At 46.5% G+C, this 21,472-nt stretch overlaps 1 protein-coding gene and 1 long non-coding RNA gene across 4 annotated transcripts in view; one reads left to right on the forward strand and one right to left on the reverse strand.

Annotated features, from left to right (window-relative positions):
• ARID1A (AT-rich interaction domain 1A) overlaps positions 1–21,472 on the reverse strand; it is a 61,047-nt gene that overhangs the window by 7,838 nt on the left and 31,737 nt on the right. For 2 of the 3 annotated variants that reach the window (XM_083810516.1, XM_083810514.1), the window contains 9 exons: positions 11,105–11,345; positions 10,651–10,740; positions 9,754–9,921; positions 8,817–9,132; positions 7,437–7,582; positions 7,241–7,350; positions 4,795–5,004; positions 4,028–4,235; positions 99–231 (listed from right to left, as the gene is read on the reverse strand). In XM_083810516.1, coding sequence (XP_083666642.1) covers positions 99–231; positions 4,028–4,235; positions 4,795–5,004; positions 7,241–7,350; positions 7,437–7,582; positions 8,817–9,132; positions 9,754–9,921; positions 10,651–10,740; positions 11,105–11,345 — 1,622 coding nt within the window. The remainder of the gene's footprint in view (positions 1–98; positions 232–4,027; positions 4,236–4,794; positions 5,005–7,240; positions 7,351–7,436; positions 7,583–8,816; positions 9,133–9,753; positions 9,922–10,650; positions 10,741–11,104; positions 11,346–21,472) is intronic. The other variant, XM_083810515.1, reaches the window with a different exon arrangement.
• LOC310886229 lies at positions 11,362–20,082 on the forward strand. The gene is made up of 2 exons (XR_014575249.1): positions 11,362–15,800; positions 16,317–20,082. It is a non-coding gene; the product is annotated as an uncharacterized lncRNA (long non-coding RNA).

Below are 21,472 nucleotides of genomic sequence, written 5' to 3' on the forward strand. Positions count from 1 at the left end.
TACTTAAGGCTCCAGCCATCTGTGGTAGTGATGCTGAAGCAACCTCACGGTCACAGCTTATGTCCAGCATGGTGCAAGAGGGTGTGATGGTTTTGTACCTGATGCCTGGCAAAGGCGGCATCTGACTGTGTGGCGTAGATGCTGGAGTTGGTGGCTTCAAGTCTCCTCCTTCTGCCATGGAGCTGCTGGTGGACTGAGGTGTCTGAGGCCCCTGCATCGAGCCTGAACCCGCTGCAAGAACAGAAATGTGGTGTGAGCAGCTTTGCACCCCACAGATGTAACCCAGAACCTCCCAGAATAACAGCCTCTACAACAGACAGTGAATAGTCCTTGAAGAAAGAGACAGATGAACTTTTTTGGCCATGTTTCAAGGAGTTCAATGCTTGCAAGGACACAGTGGGCCAGACCTCCCAGAGGAACCCCATACAGTAATGTAAAGCTGAGGACATGTTAATTCGTATCACAACTTAACTTCGTTCCTTTTTACACACAACATCACTGTGTCACTGTGCTGAGCTGCCCAAGCTCTCTAGCCTCAAAGGCTGAAGCTCTACAGTGCACCGTGTGGTAGGGAACGCATTGCTTCTTGCCAGGGGACAACCCCTGACCCATCACCGTCACATTCTCTTTCTACCCAGAGGAAGGCGGGTTTGAGCCCTCTCCTGGAAGTACCACAGTCTTCGCAAGCGATGGGAACTGCAGGACTCCTGCTGAAGTCACTGTAACTATAACAAGGCTCCTCTGTCTGCTCTGCCCTTCGACTGGGGTTAGCTCATGCAGGTGAATTCAAGCACCACTCCCAAGGATTCCTGGAACAGGGAATGCCGGAGATGCCGGATCTTTCACTGAATGCCGAAACCTGTCCAGCAAGTTCCCCGACTCCGTACGGGTTGCTCTACGCTCCGGTAAGCTTTCATCAAAACTCTGGGGCCATGGCGCGTAATCCAGCTGTGCCAGAGCTCCAGGAGCTCTGCTCTGCCCCTGGCTCGCTGTGACAGTGGCAGCTCTCAGGTTCATACGCTCCTCGCAGCTGGCAAGAGCTGAACTCTTAATTAATGTTTCCATTAGTTACCATCCCCAGCACCCGATATCCCTCAGCTTCAGCCCTGCTGGCTGATGACTCATTTCAGCTATTCATTAAAATCCTCCGAGGTCACGTCCAGGGCATGTTTGTTTACACCCCACCTTCCTGGCACCCTGTCCTCCTTCTCGGCGACTCCCTCCCAGCCCGGGGAGGTCTCGGCAGAAGGAAGGGCAGAGGCAGGCCCAGCGGGGAGTTTCATTCATGAGCCCTCCCCGCCGCCCTCCTTCCCTCGGCGGCAGCGGTTCAGTTCCGCTCGCTTCCCCCAGGAATTCGCTGCTCGTCTCCGCGCCGCCGCCTTACAAATGCTGGCATCGGCAGGAAGAGGCCCCGAGACATTCCCCGCGTCGCTGCCATTTGGTGTTTGTCCCCACCCCCCGCTGTCCCTCCCACTCACAAATTTACACACAGTTGGAGCCGGGCCAGCTCCATGCTCTGGGAATTAAAACCCAACGGCAGACTGATTACGCCTCCCCGGGGACACGCTGCAGTTTGCGAGCGGGAACCCAAGATGGTTCACGGCAAACCCATGCTGAGTGCCCACAAGGCAATCCCCAGTCCACTTCAGAGGCCTTTCTGTAAACACTTTTGTTTTCTGAGGGTTGTGAACGCCGGCTGCATGGAAAGCGGCTCGGTCGCTAGGAGCGCTGCCCTGACCAGTGGCCCGCAAGGCCTTCAGATCCTCTACGGCCACCACAAGTGGGCTGTGTACAGCCACGCCGTGTCACTTCCGCCATTCACCAACTTCTGAAAAGTTCCTTTTGATAGAACAGGCGCAAACAAAGCGTAAGACAACAGGTTATGAAGTCTGCAAGGAAAGCGAGTCACCCATGTCTGTGTGGGATGGCGGAGCCCCTCATCCTACTGATGGGATTCCAGAATGCACCACTGCCGTCCACTTATTTTTCAAACAGGGAAGTTATCCTCCAGGAAGGGCGACTCCTCTGCCCGTGCAAGTCTGGAAGATGCTGCTCAAAGGGCCTCAGACACCGCTGGAACAGCTGTGCCCAACGGGACTCAAAGTTCCTCCACGGCTCTTAAGTCTGGAGCTGAGGATGGGAGAACGCTTTGAGTTGTGCCCTACGTCCTCATTCCTGCTAATCCAGGGGGGCAAGAGAAAGGAAGAAAAGGAAAACGAAAGAGGAGCTAAGTGATAAGGCTGAAAGGGTCACTGCAACCAACCAGTACTGCTTCTGCATATTCCTAGCTGCAGGAGTCTGGGGTAAGCGGTGAGAGCAGTTCAAAAAGGAAATAGAGAACAGTCCTCACATAGGAATCAAAACGATGGACTAAGCCAACGGAGCTGCACAAACGTGCAGAGTTTGGGATAGCAACCCCGTGAATTCCTACTGCCGATGTGCTGAAGATTATCAGTTCTACCACAGCCCTAGAAGGCAAACTCAGGACTTGCACATACCACCACATTAGCTAATAAATAAATAAATAAAACGGATGCACCATCTAATCCATTCTGACAGGCACCTAGTGCTGGAAGAAGTTTTTAGTGGCTTCCTAAACATCTCAGACCTCTCCAAATAAACTCCAAATGCTTTTAACTTCTTTGTTCCACTGCCTAGTATCTCAGGGGGAAAGAAAGAGGTTTTGGAGAGAAAGTGGGGAGGGATTCGTGTTCTAGTTTAAGTGGAACTCAGACACCACTTTAGACAGAAGCTTAGTCTAATGACACAAAAGTAATTTTATCTTACAGAATACACCAAGACTGAATCTACACTGGGACAGGTTTCCTGACTGGTAGAAAGACATTATTATTATTATTTTTAAGAAAAACTCTGTAACTGAGAGGATAGATACAGCTGTTAACAGTGTATTTGGACAGGCACACTTTCAATCAAGGGCTTAACAAGGCTGAGAGACAACTGCAGTACAATCAAAAAAGGGTTCATTATTCCTCTCCTCAAGAGCTAGACAAAGATGATGCCAAGCTTCAGCACCAAAAAGGCTTATTTTTTTTTTTTTTTGCAAACATTACAGGAACTTCAAAGCATCCAAGTTTTTATTTCACCTACATGAACAAGCTCCTGACCAGAAAAGGCATCTGAGAGTTTTACTTATAAGACAAGCTGGAAAACTGAAGCATAAGTGGTTGGCAAGTTCAGCAGCAATTCAAGCAACGATCTCAATGCAAATGAGACAAATGATCAGACTTTCCAAAGACTAAAGAGTACAGCATGCACTGCTAGCCCAGCCTTTTTTTTTTTAATTTGAATTGAACAGTATGCTAAATATTCAGAAACTGGAGCACCCCATCAGATTTAAACAACAGCATAGGGATTAATGAATTATTAACTTTTTAGAAGTTCTTTTTAAAGGGCTTAAATTCTAGAGCATTTAACTCATAACAAGCTTACAAAGCTCTCTGGTCACAAAGCCTCTGAAAGTCCTCACTGTCTCCTGCTAAAGACAGAAAAAAGTAATTCATGAGGAAGATGAGTGCACACCCACACCAACCATTTACTCCCAGAAGGTAGAGCTCACATAGTCAAAACAAGCACAACTTTTTCTAGAAGTTCCCAAAGCTAAGCAGTAACAACAAGGGATGCTGTTAGAGTAAGCAGAGAACACCTTGAAGATCTGACTCCAGACTTCTCTCTCCTTTAGATTCTTTAAAGGCTGTGATGGACTGGTAAGTTTAGATGTATATGTATGTATGTATGTATGTTTTTCTTCTTCTTAAGCTTAGCTACAGAGGTGGGAGACACAAAACGAAACTATCCCAACAGGCTTGACTTATTCCCACTATCATTAGCTCCCACATCACAAAAGTATTTAATCTGCACATCCACAGAACATCCAATTAGAAACAGACATGGGGGCTTTGTGGAAATTTGGAACCAGTCTGACCCACAGCACGAGGAGTCAGGCATGCAGTTCTAGAGATCTGGTTCAAACACTCATTTCACACCTTAAACCAGAGTCCAAACTCACCTGGAGAAGGAGGCTGTATCTTAGTCTGAGACTTCTTTGAATCGGCAGCTGCAAAGATATCTGGAGGGGGGTCTTCACCTCGCTCGATCTTGCACTCAAAGGCATAGAGACACTGGATGTACTGCTTCTTCAGAGAACTAGCTGCACTGCTGGACGTGCCCACATTGAGATTTGTGGCTAACTCGCGCCATTTCTTGTTTTTGTTGACCTGCAGAACCAAACAAGAGGCTCTAAACTCAAAATCCCAGCTACAGCTCTTCCAAGGATTTTTCTGGGGAGAAATCATCACTTGCCATCTAAAACAAAGGATTCGGTAAGGGCTAAGCACAGCAGATACAGTTGTGTTCAAAACCAAAAACTAGTACGCTCTCTTCCTCACCTACAGAAAACTTTTCAAATAGGGAGGGATAACAGCAAGTAGCAAATCAAATTAGCCGCGAGGTCAGTTAACAGCCAGATGCAAAGACAAAGACAGCGTCACCAATCTTTGCAATGGACAAAGCTAAGAAAAAAAGCTCTTGAATCTCACCACAGACTGTTCTTAACCAGACAATGGGAGAGCAGACACTTGGCTCGCTTAAAGAATCCTGGGTTTTATAAGCATTATTTAAAAAAAAATTAAAAGAAACAGCTAAATTGAAAGTCATGGTTTACATCTAGCTACATAGTTAACTTAGAACTCCGTTGCCTACTGACTTGTGACTGCCAGACCACGGGAAGCTCTGAGCACAAAGGTACCATCACCGCTCTGGTCACTCTACACTCACCTGAGTCAGTCCTCCAATCTCCTTCACTGAGATGTAGAGCCGGTAAAGGTCCAAGGGTTTTCTGCCTACCGCTGGGAGGTTTGTCATGCCCATGGCCTTCTCTTCAGTGAAGGCCAGGTAACGATCTACCCAGATCTTCCTCTCAGGCTCGCCACCCAGCTCATAGAGTTTGGTGATCTTCTCATTGGTCGTAGTAGAAGAACTGGACTTCTAGGAGAAGGAAACATATCAGGACTGAGCAGCACAAAACCAGCTAGCTTATATCCAAGGGGGGTTCAAAAACCAGCCGGGTAAGGGTTCAAGGTTCTGCTGTTATACTGAGAATAGCTTAATATTAGACCCACACTTGTCTCAGATCAACGTCAGTCTAGAAGATGAGTATTACTCAACAAAGGTATCAAGAAACCAGCTGCTACCCAGGGAATTCACAGAATATGTATCTTTAAAAAGCTTAATGAATGCTGAAGAAACCAACCAAGCCTCTAAGACTACGCAGAGCTATCTCAGAGAACCTTTGTGGGCGCATTTGCACTAGACATACCTATGTGAGGAAACATCTAAGCCACCTGCAAATGAGATTCCCCATTGCTGTGCACTGTGCCATGGTGAATACTACCCCCCGGTTAGCCTCTGCTCTTACCCAAGCAGTAGATGACAGAATAAACTGACGCTGAAGACAGCAGAGGAGTAAAAACAAACACACCCCAAAGAAAAATAAAAGATTAGAGGCAACTATTTGACAAACGTGTGTAAGGAATCCCCCACAAAGACAGTCGCTCTTCCCTTCCCCATTTACTGACAGAAGCGCGGAAATCTCCAGCTACCCAGATGCGATGCGAGTTCCCGTATCGCTGTGCTACGGCTGGCACATCAGGATCCAGGAAGACCGTCTGATATGGCACTGTATCCCATGAGCATGGGATGTAAGTTTACAGCTACGGAGCGTGACTATCACACACTAGATCCTACACACCTGGTCCACTGCATTGTCTTAGTGTCTAGGACTAGGACTTCCTACCAGAAGTCCCACGTATTTTCTCTGGGCCAGAAAAACTGAGATACCTATTAGAGAGCTTGAAAGTTAGAAGCTGCAGCCAGTCTTGTTCTAAAAAGGGCATTACAGATGCTGATGCACCATCCTGAGCATTAAGTCAGCCAGCATGTTTATTAGGATGCCACAGGGCTAACACGTGACATTGGCTCTTTTGGGAAGGAGTTTATGTCACAAATGGAAGTAAAATTAATATTCCTGAACTCAAGAGCACTACCTATGTCCTTCATGTTCTGGAGGGATGCCCATTAGCACGAGACGATTCTTGAACAGGGCAGGCCATGCAGACAGAGCAACCCTTAGTTACAGCTTCCAACATCTTCTAGCCCAAGAGCGTTCAAAGCCCTTGTTTCCCATAAACAGAAAGGCAGATACCAGAACACGGGATCGGAAGGGAGAGACCCTCTGAACCTTCATGCAGGCTCCTGTTACAGGTGTTAAATTTGCAGAGCATGTATTTTCCTTGAGGTAGCAACAGAGGACAGTAAGGGCTGAGAAACGGCTTTTTTTTTTTTTTTTGGTGGTTCTTTTGAAACTGGTAGCAGTAATGCAAAGAAAAATACTCCTTGAAGAACTTGCTTGCCTCCTTCTGGCTTTAATACAAGACTAGTCAGAAGTCTGTTTGTGAAACAACACACTTCAGCGTGCCACCTCCCAGCTGAGAGGTGATAACTGACTCCAAGCCTACACCAGAAACAAACTCGGGTCTGTTTACACTTCTTTCACAGTTTCACTGGGACAGGTGATAATTCCTAGAACTACCCAGTTGTTTTGCAAGCGAGCTTGATTACTCGCAAAGGACTAGGAAACGCTCCCACAAGCCCTGGAAGGAATAGACACTCCCCTTCACTTCTGAACAGTTTATGAATCACAGAAGTGGGATGCTCCACTGTTTGAACCTTTTAAATAAATCCTGAAGAACCTCTTGGAACCACTGGCACAGCTCAAGCACAGCCCTTTGGGCATGATGCCTGAAGTGCAATTCACGTTGAACCTCCTTACATCAAACACAAAAATCACATGTTCCTCCTGGTTAATAAAAGCAAGACTGGCCCGGGATCGAAATGGGAACAGACAGACATCTGGAGAGGGACGGGGAGAACAGCACTTCATACCAGCTTGCTTAAACAGAACAGGAGATGCCAGCATATGCCACTCTCCAAAAGATAACACATCCCAGAAGGGGACATCCCACTCAATCGCCACACTCACAGTTAGTTAGGAATCATGGCCACATGTAGCAGCCAGATCACATACTACATGGACAACCATGCTATTGAGACGTTTGTTCAGGGTAGAAGGCAAATCAAATTAGGTTTCTCTCAGGAACCACACTCACTAATAGATACACACACAGTGTCATTAAAACACACAAACAAAAAAGCGGCATTTTACCTTTGACTTGGATTCTGCTTTTGGCGTCCCATCTGCCTTATTGTTCATTTTAGTTGCAGGCGTTAATTTGACATCTGCAAGACCCATCATTTCAGGACTTGCTGCCATCCCTAGGAAGTTAAGAGAATCTTTTACACTGATTTTCAATCCAGTACCATGAAGTCAGTGAAATGCTGAAGAGTCAGCACTGCCTTACCTGCAGAGTTGTTGGCCATATTCCCACCCATCGGATAGGGTGGGCCCTGGGGATTTATCATGCCAGCCATGCTGTTAATTCCCTGCCCATAAGGAGGTCCAGTGCCCATCATTCCCCCTTGGTTCATGTTGGGATAACCAGGAGGCCTAGAAAAGGCAAAGAAGAAACAGACGTTTACTCCAAATAGTAACCGTTAAAATCTTGCCTTCTAACAAAACAGGTTTACTAGAAGAAGCTTTCTACAACAGGAGATCACTTCTCCAGCAGAAGACCAAAGATCAGGTGCTTCTTCAAAAGCTTAACTACTCCTAGAGCCTTAACCTCACTCTCAAAAGAAAAGGGGATGCAGCCCATTTTGAAAGAGGGACTTCAGTTCTAAACATTTTCACTCAATCTTCATCCTCAAACTGAACTTTCAGATGTTAAGTCACCTTTAGAAGGAAGAAGCGATCTGCAAATACTGCAGCCCTGCGCATTTAAGTAAGAATACATTTGTACAGATGGATGGTGTAGTGCCCCAGCCATATTTAATGCCTTTTCTCTCCTTTTTGTTATCCACACAAGCTGCGTTATTGTACATGTATCAGAAAACCTCATATACAACTGTCCCTCGGACACGTTATTCAAACGGACAGACTTTGATGCCTTTATTGGTGTTCAGAAACTGAGCTCTTAGCAGTAGTAGCTAACATCAGACAGAAGATTGTGGGGAAAAAAAAAAAACTTAGGATAAAGAGCACAATGCCTAGTCAGACCACAAACGCATCTAAATCTAACAGCTTTGTTGGGGAAACCCAATTTATAAGCAAGTTCATGGCTCTCATGACATTCTGGTAGGCCATATACAACTGCTCTGAAATGTGCAATTAAAAAAAAAAAACAAACAACACAGAAAATAGTTGCAAAGTTCAGTGCTGAATTCCAGCTCCTTTCCCCACAGCAGCTCATCAAGGCCCTAAAAGGAAGAAGTTCATTACACTGGACAAGTAATGCCTTGGTTCAGACAAATGCAGCTGGATGGCTGTCTGCTAGATTTATGGGCTTTACCACACACACAGCATCTTTTAAGTCACTCATGCAACAAAGTAGACCAGAAAGCCAAAACAATTTAAGGGATCTCAAAGTTAAACAGATTTCACCAATGAATATTAAAAGTTCCCTAGGCAGATCATTAACGACATATTAAAATACACTGCTTATTCAGGCTTTACGCCTTTTTTTTTTTAAACAGTTAAGATAGATGAAAATGCCTTAAATCTTTAAGTAAGTATAGGTTCACTATACCCCCAACATTGGTTTTTTTTTTTTCATTTGATATCCAGATATGACATAGAGAACGGATTTAACACATCGAGACAAAAGGGAAATTTCATTCCTTACCTGTTCTGGATGGAGTTGGCAGCAGCATGCATGGCAGCAGCAGCTGCTTCTTGTGCTTTGCGATTCATGCCACCTGGTGGGGGACACATTCCTGTCCCCACCTGAGGCGGCATATTCGCCATGTTAGGTCCGTAGGGTCTGTTCCCCATGGTGGCATGGCTCATCCTCCCTGGAGGAAGCCCACTGTATGGTGGCACACCAGTCTGCCCATGCATCTGGCTCCCTGCTCCCATTGGGTTCATGCTTCCTCCCATTCCTGGACTGGGATAGTTGGCATTGGACATAGCATTGTAGTTTGGCTGCCTGGGATAACCTCCTAAGGAGATAAAAAGAGGGGAAGACAACATCATTCAACTAGTTAAGTTTATGAATCACCATAAAAATCTTCTATCAGCAAATATTTAAAGATCACTAACAGAGATGAGGGGGAGTGTTAACACCTCAACAAAAAGTCAAAGTACTTGGATATAAGCCACATAAAATGTGTTTTGACACAGCTAAGTAACAACATCTATTCAAAAGCTGTCTGAAACTCTCCCAAACCTCAACTAAGCAGAGTGAGCTAAACGGCCCAGGACAGGATGTAAAAGACTCACTTAGCCCTTTCCAAAATATACAATGCTCATTTTTCTTCCTCTCCAAAGAGAACTGTCTCTTCTTTTCTACATCTACAATACTACCTACGTCTTTTTAAACCAGGGGAAAGATGCTACATTTATAATTACAACTTGCACTGAAAGCAACGTAGTTCATGAATCTCAACATGATACATGAAGTACAGTTCCTTCCAGCTCATAAGCAGCGTACTGTTTTGCATTACCCACGCATTAGGAAACAAATGAAAACAATTTATCAAAAGACAAGATGTTACAACAGACAGAGGCCTTTCATTTTCACTGTGCTCAGTTCCCACCTTGAGAAGCCAGCCATGCCTCACCTTGAGGTCCGTACTGCCCCCCCTGGGGTCCGTAGCTTCCCATGGAGTTCTGCTGGTATGGCCCCATGCCAGCGTGCATCTGTCCTCCAGAAGACTGCCGGGGAGATAAGGCTGAGCCAGGCTGGGGTGAGCTGTACTGGGGCATCTGAGGATTCCTCTGCATGTAACCTGGTCACCCAGTGAGCGGAGCAGACAATTATTACGGTACCCAGAGATGCCACTGGACATGCACGTTCTTAGGAAACAATCCACAGGACCCACTAACAAAATCCTTCCAGCAACAGACTAAACAGATTTTACAGTAGTTATTATTAAGGTGCCAATGTTATCCGCTAAGATAACAAATTCAATTTCCCGTTTTAACCAGGAAAAAAAAAAAAACTTGGCATCACAGGAGTAGACAGTAGGACTTGACAAATGCTAGGGACTTTCTGTCATTGTCAGGGTTTTTTTTTTTGTTTGCTTGCTTGTTTTCTCTGGGTGACATCTACATACTTTCAGCCATGAAAGCTGAAATTTTACATACATTTTCCTCCACGCTAAACTTATTCTCGTACTAGAAAAAGGCATGCAATATTGTTGCGACCATCCCGCATTTTGAAGCTTAAGGTCATAACACCCTGGACAACTAGCATTCATAGAAAAGAGCTGCAAAAGCCAGAGAAAACACCTTCCAAGCCAAATTACTAGCTCGGATGGAACATTAAGAGGCCACAGGACCAGTAACAGTTGAATTTAGTGCAAGGTACCTAAACACTTGCAGCTGATAAAGCTGGTGCAGCCTTCAAATGCTATCTCACCACAGAAATCATGTCATCAGGCCAGGTAATTTTTAGTTGTGCATCTAGCCGTACAAACAAATCTGTACAATTAAATCTTTTAACCCAAGACACACACCTCGATCTTGTGCTATGCTCGACTGGTTCATGGAAGGGTGCATGATACTGTCCGATTGGCCACTAGGCGGTCGGGGCGGCATCTGATTGCCTACACCACAAAAAGGAGAGTGGTTAATCGCAAAAATTGCACACCACAAAATCCAGGATGCAAGAGTGTTAAAAAGCCAGAACTACAAACAGCTTCAGAACGGTACGTTAGCCGCAGCAAAGAAAAAGAAGAGCAAGATCAGCCACATCAACCCTGCAAAATAACACTGATGGTTTGCCAGCCATCCCACCCATTTTGCTTTAAAAGTTACAGGTGTTTTAAAGCAAAAAAAGAGAGATCAAAAGATCTCAACAGCCATGTAAACCTGACACTGGCCAGTTTCTACCAGCTGACCATTTTAATTCATTCTCTAGCTGCACGAGACGATTGCACCCAAAGACCAATACGTGCCAAGGAGCGTTACCTGGTACTGCAGCAGGTGAAAGTGGACCAGAGCGGGACTGAGCAACGCTAGCTGGAGATCCAACAGGGGATGGTGAAGGTCCTCTAATGCCTGGCAGGTGAGGAGAGGTATGTGGAGAGAAAGGAGACTGAGCTGGGTTACTCTGCTCTCCTTGGCTGCTGGAAATCCCTGATGTGCTTACTCCAGGACTCAGGGCTCCTTCTGTACCCATGGGTAGATCATCTATTGAACCAGACAGGTCCTGCAATACACAGAGAAACAGATCAGCCAAAAATAAAGAGACGTGGGGCTATTCTCTCATATACCATCAAGAAAGACTGCATTTCTCCCTTAGGCATACTACAAATTGAAATCAATGAACTCGGTTCATGTTATTGTCAGTAACGAAGGCTGCTGAAGACCGAGGTAACTGACGAATGTCTCTTATCCTGCTGCCTGTCTCTGAACCTGACAGCTCCCCAGCTGTTTTGCTGAGTGTTCACTGATGGTCCGAACAGCCGTCTAATTCTCCTACTTGCTTCTTTTAATTCAGTTTTGAGGCAAGAAATTGAAGAATGCATCGACAATACACATAGAGGAGGCGGTCCACGTGATCATGACTTGGAAGAGAAACGTGGCTCAGCCTCTGAACGACAGAAAACTTCTGCTTCACCATAATTAATTCATAAACCTCAGATGAGCTGGGAAACTACTCACTTGAGATGGATAAAAACAAACTAAATAGAGATTTAAAAGAAAATCACAAAACATTCTTCAGGGTTCCCACTTTCTTCAAAGATAGCAAAAACTAGCAATTACAATACTAGCTTTTAAAGTTCAGCTTTTTTTTTTTTTTGAAGGCAAGGCTAGAGAATGCCTCTCCTACTGCATGTATTCACCCTGAAAAAGAAAAGCACAAAAAGCCTAAGGAAATTGAAATCTCCAGCTGCCGCAACAGTGACTGCAAAGCTACAGCACCAAAATTCAGTTGGCAGGTCTGAGAAATGGTGATACGTCCAAGATAATTACGTGCAAATCCAAGGTGCACGACTGTCCTGGCTGCCTGATGCTAGGGTGCGTTGGCTACTCAGGGTTGGCCTGGAGTAAATGAATGAGTCTGCAACAGGGTAAGATGAGCAGGCTGTTTTTAACTATTCCAGGGATTAGATCTCTGCCAGAGATTCAAAGGATCGCAGCAGGTGAAGAAATGGCAGACCAAAGCTTACCAGGCCCTTGCCCACCCTTTGCAAGTCTTCCAGAGCAATCAGCCTTGGATCAGAAGAGCTCCAGACTGAGCCCTGAAGGCGTTTTAGATCAAGCTCCCCTGAACGGAATTCAGCTGACCAGCACAAACAGAGCCAACCTCATTTAAAACACCATAAAGACTGAGCCGACTGAAAAATAACTTGGACACCTCGGTCTCATTTACACTGACCAGACGATGCCTTGGTTAGCAGCAGTTCAGATGACATTTTCCCAGCTCTGTGCAACGTGGAAGGACCTCAGTCAGACACAGGACACCGCAAACTTATCAGCTGCCAGAAGCAAGAGCCCTATCGCTCTGTAACACCTGTCTGCCAGGTGAGGTGTGAGAAGGCTCTGAGAGCACATCCCCACCACCTAAGCTGGAGAACAGTACTTCGCATCTTGGGAAGGGGAAAACTGGAGTTACGGAGGAATAAAAAAAGACCTGGGAAATATCCAACGACCTCATCACACTTGTTGGACAGAGACCGGCACTCAGAAAGACAAAGGGGAGAGCTGGGCATCAGCTGCACCACTTTGTCTGCTGCAATAGGGCAATCTTGTCCATTTTAACAGCAGAATTGGATCAAAATGCTGGCAAATGCTACATTTGAGCTGGAAATGCCGGTCACTTGATGGGAGGACTTAGTGCATAGTATGCCCTTCCACCCCTTCCATTACTGCTTCTGTTTGAGAGATAATTTCCTGCACGACAGCCTCAGAGGTACATTTGCTTACTTATGAAGCATTATCTTCCTGGGGAAAAAAAAAAAAAAAAGCTTTGTTTTATTTCAATGAAAGCTAAAAAAAAATGCAGAAAAAGCCTAAAAATAGTGTCTCTGAGGTTTTGCAGTTTTCACTACCTTCCTAATGTAACACACCAGAAGCATTGCTCATTTACACAGCTTTTTTTTTTTTTCTTTTTCCCTGGAAAACTTTGTCAAACCCCACAGCCCACTAAAGACACTATCTGAAGTGGGAGCAAAGAGAGAATTTCCAACATTTTGCACTAAAAGGCATCAACCAACACAAACAATCAAGAGCTGAACACTCTTCTCTCCTTTGCAATTCCTATTTAAGACTGAGATTAATCAGATTTAACTTCAGCTACTGGCATAAGATACACATCTAGGTTCCCCTCTAGTCAATGAGAGGATCAGAACACCTACGAGTCAATTCAGCGTGACCTAAAATTGTTTCTAGTAGCTACTGACATTTCCTTTAAGGTCCTTTTAGGCTAAATCACCAAACACATCCAAACACCTTTTTTTTTTTTTTTTATCATCACTGAAATGAAGCTGGAGGCCAAAACCCTCTGCAGCTTTAAAACCCTCACCACACCACCACAAGCTCATGCAGTCCAGCAGTTCTGCTGGTCAGCAGTTAAACCTTCGGACCAGAGGGGCAGAGCTACTATCGCTATTTCAGTGAGAGATTTTTAGGCTCAGAAGTACATTACAAATGTACACCCGAGACAGCGTATGGGCATGAAAGGACGGGCACAGGGCAAGTATGAAAGGTGAAGCGTGGAAGTTCCCTTCCATTATCAGGAGCCTAAGTGAGACGCTTCTCCAAGTGGCAGGAGGAGTCTGCCTCCGGGATGTGGGGAGGTCACCGTCTGCTACGTGGTGTGAGCGACATCCATGCATGTCCCGGGCGGAATAAGAGGATATGATTTGGCAATACCAAGCCAAAAATATCTGCGATACATAAAATGAAGCAGCGTTAAAAACTGTTTGAATATTAACTCCTAAGTAACTAGATAACAATCTTTGAAGCTGATGTCGTCGACCTTGCCTGTGCATCAAAGCTTACCCTAAGTACTGCAAGTCATTTAAAAACATTCAGTTTTAATTAAGTGGGTTAATACGGGGTTGCTTCAGACATGCAAGCGAGGGCCTCTCTGCATTGCTGACATACCATCACGGACCTCACATATATGAGAAGTAAGCCTTCTAGCTTGCAGGCTTTGGATCAGACTCAGATAATCAGTTTAAGTTAAAAATGAATTACGTGTAAACCTTTCTTGGATGTTAGGACATGTATGAATTGATACAGGACAGTATCACATAAACCAAGTAACTCACGAAGCGAATTTCACCTCTACAGATTTGTAAGTTTTATGAATCCCGATAATAAAGTCATTTCCCAGCAAAGAAATGTTCCAGCAGCACAGCAGCATTTTCTAAGTGTGTTATCCAGCAGCACTAAGTTTCTCAGAAGTGTGATTCCTGCAAGTGGAAGGAGAGAAGCAGAGACTGGAATGCTTAAGTGCAAGCAGCTAATCAGTAAGGAGCTGTTTTCCACCTATCAAGTTATTTTCTCAGGATGCCAACCATCAAGACACGGTGTTTTTCTAACTAGACCTAAAGGACACCCTCCAACTTTGATATCCCATTTATTCAAGTGCACCACAAACTGGGGGAAAGGAAATCTCTCGACCTCTCTGCAGACTGTTTTAACAACAGTTACAGCAGAGAAGCCTTAAAGAAAAAAAAGAAAAAAAGGAAAACCTCGTTGCAATAATGGAGACCTGCTGCTGTCAGTGGGTTCTGGACCAAGTCCAAAGAGGAGAGGGCCAGCGAGGTTTTATTTGCCTCCCGCAGAGCATCAGGAAGAGACCTGGAAAGACGCAGCAGCACCACGAGAAGGGCTCTCCTCTTCCCTCCTCCTGCGAGCGCAGCCAATCGAGCCGAGACAGGAGGTGAGGCTCAACAGCAGTAACTCTGCCAACTTGAAGGAAACGTCAGGGTCTGGAGAATTTCCTCACGTGTTTCCAATGTGTTTTTTATGCATTTTATTGCTCATCTGCCATGCAGATCAAAAACGCTGGAGGGATTCCAACTATTTCACACAGAATCTCACACTCCAGGCTGGCTGCAGCCCCAAAGCCTGAGTTTCTTCACTTGAAATACTGCCCAGTGTTATTTTGGGATGTGACCTGATAGCGGAAGCCCACAGGGACCCTGAAACGATAACCGTTCCAGCTGCGATTGGTTGCCCAATCCTCACCGATGCCAGCATGGGTTTGTCAGTACTGCTGACAAACAAGGACTCAGCAGCTAACACCTTCTTTTCACACCACAACAAAACCACGCCTGAAATCACACAATCTGGTACCCAAAGGAGGGGGCAGGGGAGTTCATCTATCTCCGGGAGAGGGTTGCAAGTCCTGGCATGACCAGCACAAGGGAGCCGGTTAGTTTGTGCTGGAAACAGCGAGGTTTCTTTTATACCAACAGGGGAACCACCATTTCGCTATCTGATACGAGCTCATTTGTTAAACAAACACGAAGATGAAACAACAAGAAATACTTCAGATCAAGGTAACAAAACCCCAGAGAACAGATTCAAGGCTCAGCTCCGGCCCGCCCCACTGATCTGGAAGAGCAGGATGACTGACCAGAAAGTAAATCGATCTCCTCGCCGGGGCCTGCGAGCTTCCTATGCTGCTCCCCTGCCCGTCCCCAAGGTAAGTGCATATGAAAAGTGTGGGGGAAGAGGGAAGGAGCGCAGTCAGGGCCTACAATCGTTACGTCTATCAGATCACTAGATAGCACTCAAGGAAATTATGAGCTGGAGACGAGCATGTGGTAGAGGTTATAAATTCTGCAAGGCCAGTTGTTTCCATAAAGATGCTTACAAGCAAGACCACAGCACAATGGCTAAATTTATTTCCCCGATTCTTTCTGAAAGGGAAAAAGCCTCTTCATTGCTTCTGACTAATTGAAATACCTACTTTTGATTCCAATTTCACGTTCTCTGCAGCTTACTTTCCACTCATTCAAGAACTACCGACACCTAAAATTACAAGCTTGTCCTCTCCCTCCCCTTTATTTCCACCCCCAACATACCTAAAAAGTCCTCTATACCACAGAAACGACACAGCTGACTGGCAGGCCAGAATCTCCCTGCTATTTCAGGGAAAACAGACTTGTTCCTCCTTCTAGAGTACAGACAACTGAATCTTGCATCTTATGCCCCACAGAGCAACACATCTCATAACACCAAGTGGCCTGAAGACCTCACTGTGCTCCATCTAGCATATCCTTCGGGTGCACAATGACACCTCGTAAAGCTGACTTGAGATTTCCCCAGATCTGACAAGGGGCCCAGGCAGGGCCCTACAGCCCATCACCACCTTTTTATTTACAGCTTGCCTCTTTCAAACTGCTTCCCCAGTAAAAACCAGAAGCTGGAGTTGGGGAACACAACTTAAGATACAGTAAAAACCCATTTAATACTTATTAGGATAGAGTAATCTCCATCTACAACATCTACAATCTCCAAAGTTTTTTCTCACCAACCAACTGAACAGTCAGAAGGGAGTTTTTCAGTCTCCCAGCTGATCCTGCTTACCGGAGGCACACTGAAAAGGTCCCACACTCCTGCAGGCCTCACCTACGACCAGCTCAACTTCACCTGCCATGCTTTAAAATCCTGTCTAAACCCATCAGCACTTACCACCAGAAAGACGTAAGTGACTGGGAAAGGGATCTGGACGGGGAAGAACATTGTTCAGCTCACTCTGCTCTTCTACAGTCGTTAACGTGTAGAGGATACAGTGTCAAGCTCTATGGGATTCTTCCAACACGTTTTGGCTGGACAAGAGACGAAGGGGAGGAGGAGAAGGAAGGATGCACGCACAACGCGTTTCCAGTACAACCTCTCTCCACACCCAGAACATCACCGGAACTTAGAGCAAGGTCACAATCGGGGCCACCCTCGCCAAGTGTTCCATTCGGTACGTGTCAGGTCTTGGGGAGGAGCAGGTGGCAGGAACCAACAGCGTGTATTTTTGAATTGTCAGCTTACCTGTTACTGATTCTGAGTTCATACCTGTGTGGGAACTATACTCATCCACATTTCCAAGCTACCAAAGACTTATCAAATATAATCAAAATGTAGCAACACAAGCGAAACACTTCTTTACCATACACAGCTTTCCTCCTCTGCCACGTACCTCTCAGTTTTTACTCTCTGAGGAGCTGAAGAGTTTGTTTTTAGTTTTCAAGGGGAAGATGACTTTCTCCTGGGTTAAGAAACAGGGAATGCCCAGGATGATGCCTGCTGCAGTAGCATGAGCTGCACAGCGCGCTTCTGTGCTTTATGAGAGCTTTTCAAGTTTAAGGCCTTGCCTCTTCTCTTCTATCCCTCTTCAAATAGGGCAAGGCCAGCAATGAGAAGGAACAAAGAGTTTCAATTATACAATGAAATGACTGGGTTTGGCCCCTCAAATTTGTTCTTAGAAGTTCAAACCCTGATCTGAGCAGTAATAGGGTTCTCAGGTTCTGCACCATGCTCACGGAAAAAAGCGAAGATCCCAGTTACAAAACTAAGCATGCATAAAAACGTTCAGGTTCTATTATGTGCCACTTACTCGTCCCAGGATTCCTCAAACAAAGGACAAGTGCTAGACTTTTACTACTTCAGGAAAAAAACACCAGCCCGGTAAAACAAGTATGAGGAAGGTAACACTATCAAGGCTTCAGCCTCTGCTAGATGGAGTCCATATTCCCTGCCTTTATGAGGAGTTTAAGCTCCTCTCAGGCATCAGTGCTGACAATTACAAACCTAAGATGGGGACTAGAACATGCAAGAGAGATTTGTGCAGTTTCAGCTCAAAAAAGGAGCTGAAAAGCTCATTCTTCCAGGCTGGCTTTAGACAAACTGGTAGAAGCTGCTGGCTCTAGCTGCACTGCAGGAAAAAGAGCGTTTGGAAAGGAGGCTGTCAGGAGGAGGGGCTCAGCGTCACACAAGAAATTTTACTCTGATTGCAAAAATAAGCTGCTGTTCTAATCCACCTCAGTAAATCTAGGTGAGTCGGGTCATTTGGCAGAAAGCAGGTACAAAATCAAAAAGGGAGAAAGAAAGACGGAAGTGCTGCTGGCTTTACTACATTCCTGCAATGGGAGACCTTGCAAAACAGCCAGCACTGCTACCGCAGCAGCCATTGATTTTTCAGAGGTCGATACTCCACTCCCACAGATCTGCTCGGCAGGAGCTTTAATCACATCTACTGCTCCTACTCCGTGCCACCCCTCCTTCTCTTCCCCCTCCAAATAAAATTAAAAAAAAAAAAAAAGAAAAAGAAAAAGGGGGGGGTCCTCCCCCTCAAAACACTGACCAGATTAACAAATTTCATATCCTGCCTCTTTGGAGAGGAGAGATTCGAAGGCTGTGGTTGCAGCACGAAGTACAGAAGGAGTAACATGATTCACGCACAGAACAAGATGTCGCTGAAGGGAAAACCCACTGTTCCCACCCAGGGAGCGCTGGGTGCTCAACTCTTCCGCAGGACCCTGTGAAACACAGCAGCAAAGCCCCCCAGGAGATAGTTGCCATTTAACCCTTTGACAGCTGCTCCGCTTCTAAAAGTATTCGCAGGTTTATCTAACCACTGGTACAACAAAGCATTCAAAGCAGCAGTGGAAATGCTGAAGTTCTGCCTGACACTTTGGCTAGCGCAGAAGTTGGCCTGGCCATCCAGCAGCAGCATGCTGCAAAAAAAAAGGTGAAACTTGAAGCTTCAACAGCGACACCAACCCTGAAATGGGTTGCAGGAAAGAAACATGCGTGACCTGGGCACAGTGAGCAGTGCTATCACAGCAGCATCAGAGGATGTTCTCAGCAACACTGATTTTTCTATTTTTTTTTTTTTTTGAAGGGTGCTGGGGATGCAGGGGAGCGAGAGCTACAAGTTGACCACATCAATCAGAAAGGCTGGTCCAGCACCAGGCCCTGGGAAGGAAAGTGCAAGTGAGAAGCTAGTATGGGTCTCAGGTGACAGACCACAACCTGTTTATTTAAAGAGCCTTTGTTTTTCTTCCAGAGGTTTTTTTTTTTTTTTTTTTGTGTTGTTCTGCTTCGGTCTGAAGACAAAGCCCAGATCATACAAGAAGCTCAATCCCGTAAGAGGCAGGAAGCTACCCTCTTGTTGCCAGCCGCAAGGATATTCCAACTCCCCAGCAGTGCTTCCTCTGGAAGGCACTTTCCAATCTCTGATGTGTTCAATTTAGACTCCAAAGCATTTAGTCATCTCAGCATGTGATTATGCCACCATGCCAACCACAGGAGCTTGGGTGGGCAAAGAAATGCAGCAAAGGCAGGAGTTTGAAATAATTAAAAAATTTAAAAGGCCCCTGTTAAGACCAGTACTTCAGATTTCAAAAACAACTCCGCTTTTAGTATTATCATCAGCCTCTGTGAAACAATTAAGAGTGACAGAATCCATTTCTAAAAAAGCGTAAAGAAGAAAGATTTTAGGAGGGAACGAGATTTGTTAAGGCACTGGATATTTGCAAGCCTGATGAATCTGGCAGTGCCCTCGCTGGAACAAGCTGGGAAGAGACAGCCGAAAGCTGGCAGCTCCCTCCGAACGGTGCTGCACCTGCGGGGAGACAGCGATGGGGCGACACGAGGGCTATGGATAAGCCCCCCCGACACCACCAGCTGGGGTGGTTCTAGGGAAAACACTTTTGTCCGAGAGCCTGTCTGAAATACTGCACCCAGGTACCACTGACCTGGATGGGACAGAGAAACTGAAGAGACGTTTAAAAGGACTGAAGGCAATTCTGCTCTTGCCCTGGCTCAGAGCAGCGAGCGTGCAGGGGAAGAGGTAAGCACAGCCATGGCAACCTGGCTCATGCCACGCACTGACGCATACCCACTGCCACCCTCAGGGTCAGGGGTTGCCAGAGCAGTCAATTCCCAGAGATGCCACTTCATTTCACTTCAGGAAATTCTTTTTTTTTTTTTTTAAATAAACGTTTCTGTTTTCCTCAGCGAGGCTTGATTCAAACTACAATAAAACTCATTTACGCAACTCCTCCTCCAATTACCACGCAGGCCTCGTTTGAAATCTCAGCGCGAACCTTGCACCCCCAGGGACACGGGCACAAGCCCGTCCCAGCCGCGTTGCCACCGCCAGAGCCCTGGGCCCACGCCATGCCCTGCATTCGAGAGCCACATGGAAAGCTTTCTCCACTGCGTTTGTGATTGTGCGCATCTCCGAGACGAGTCAATCCAGAAGGCCGAAATGACATTACTAGGAAAATGATCCCAGTGAACTGAAAGCACAGGTATGGCAGCATTTAAAATGAGCGCAGTGCTGCCAGGCGAAGTTAAACGCCTTCACTTATCCCCGTAACCGCCCCACGCAGCACACGAAGGTCAGGTCAGCACCGTCCCTGCCTCCCCTGCACCGTTTGGGATCTCCAGCAGGGTTAGGTTGCTTCCAACGTCAGGCTGACTGAGGCTTCCGCACGTTTTCAAGGGTCTCTGATAACACCAGCTCAGCAGCAAAAAGGAAGTGAAAGGCCGATTTCCCTGCCCTACAACAGCGAGCTGCTTGAAAGCGTGCTTAGAAGCAGAGGGTCATCTCACGAGGCGTGTGCTTCAGCACTTACGGTGCAAGAACGCTCTGTATTTCCAGGGGACGCGTGTGACTGAGAGCACAGACTATTGTTTGGGATCCAACATCAGAACTGGTCATCCTACAGCAATTTCCTGATTAAACGCTGACCCGCCTAGTCCCTCCAGCTGGGCCTAAACCCGGCCTCGGGAACGTACAGGGGCCGGCTCCTGAGCGAGCTGCGGCCGCCGTCCGGGCCCTCCCCGCCGAGATGGCCGCTCCGCGCTTCCGTTAGGCCTGTAACCGAAATCGCTCCTGAGAAAACGAAAGGTTCCAGTTAGGGGAATCTGTGTAAGGCGTACAGGCAGGAAGCAGAGCCGAGCCGCTAACGACTAGAATAGAAACAGGAAACGAGCCCGGCATCGAGCATAGCGCAATCTGCTGCCAGCGCAGGCTCCCGTGAAGCCGAGCCGCAGCAGCGGCCCAGCGCGGCGTGATTTCTGAAGGGACGCTTCTTGGCTTCGCCGGGGGGAGACGGCGAAGGCAGAGGGTTTGGTGTGGCCCAGAGAGGCCCGACAGATGCACCACGGGGTGGGGAGCTTCCTCCCGAGCACCAGGTCAGATCAGCTCGGTTCCAGCCCGGAGGAAGGGGTGGGAGGAGAGAAATTGCCACATGGACAAATAGCAGAGCGGCCCTGAGAAGCAGGTCAGAGGCACGAAGCATGTCACTGGAGTGGCTGGAAGATTAGGGTAGCTTTGCAAGCAGCACTCTACACTCTCTGCATCTGTAA

This window comes from Anser anser (genome assembly GCF_964211835.1).
Source record: "Anser anser genome assembly, chromosome: 24".
NCBI lineage: Eukaryota > Metazoa > Chordata > Aves > Anseriformes > Anatidae > Anser > Anser anser.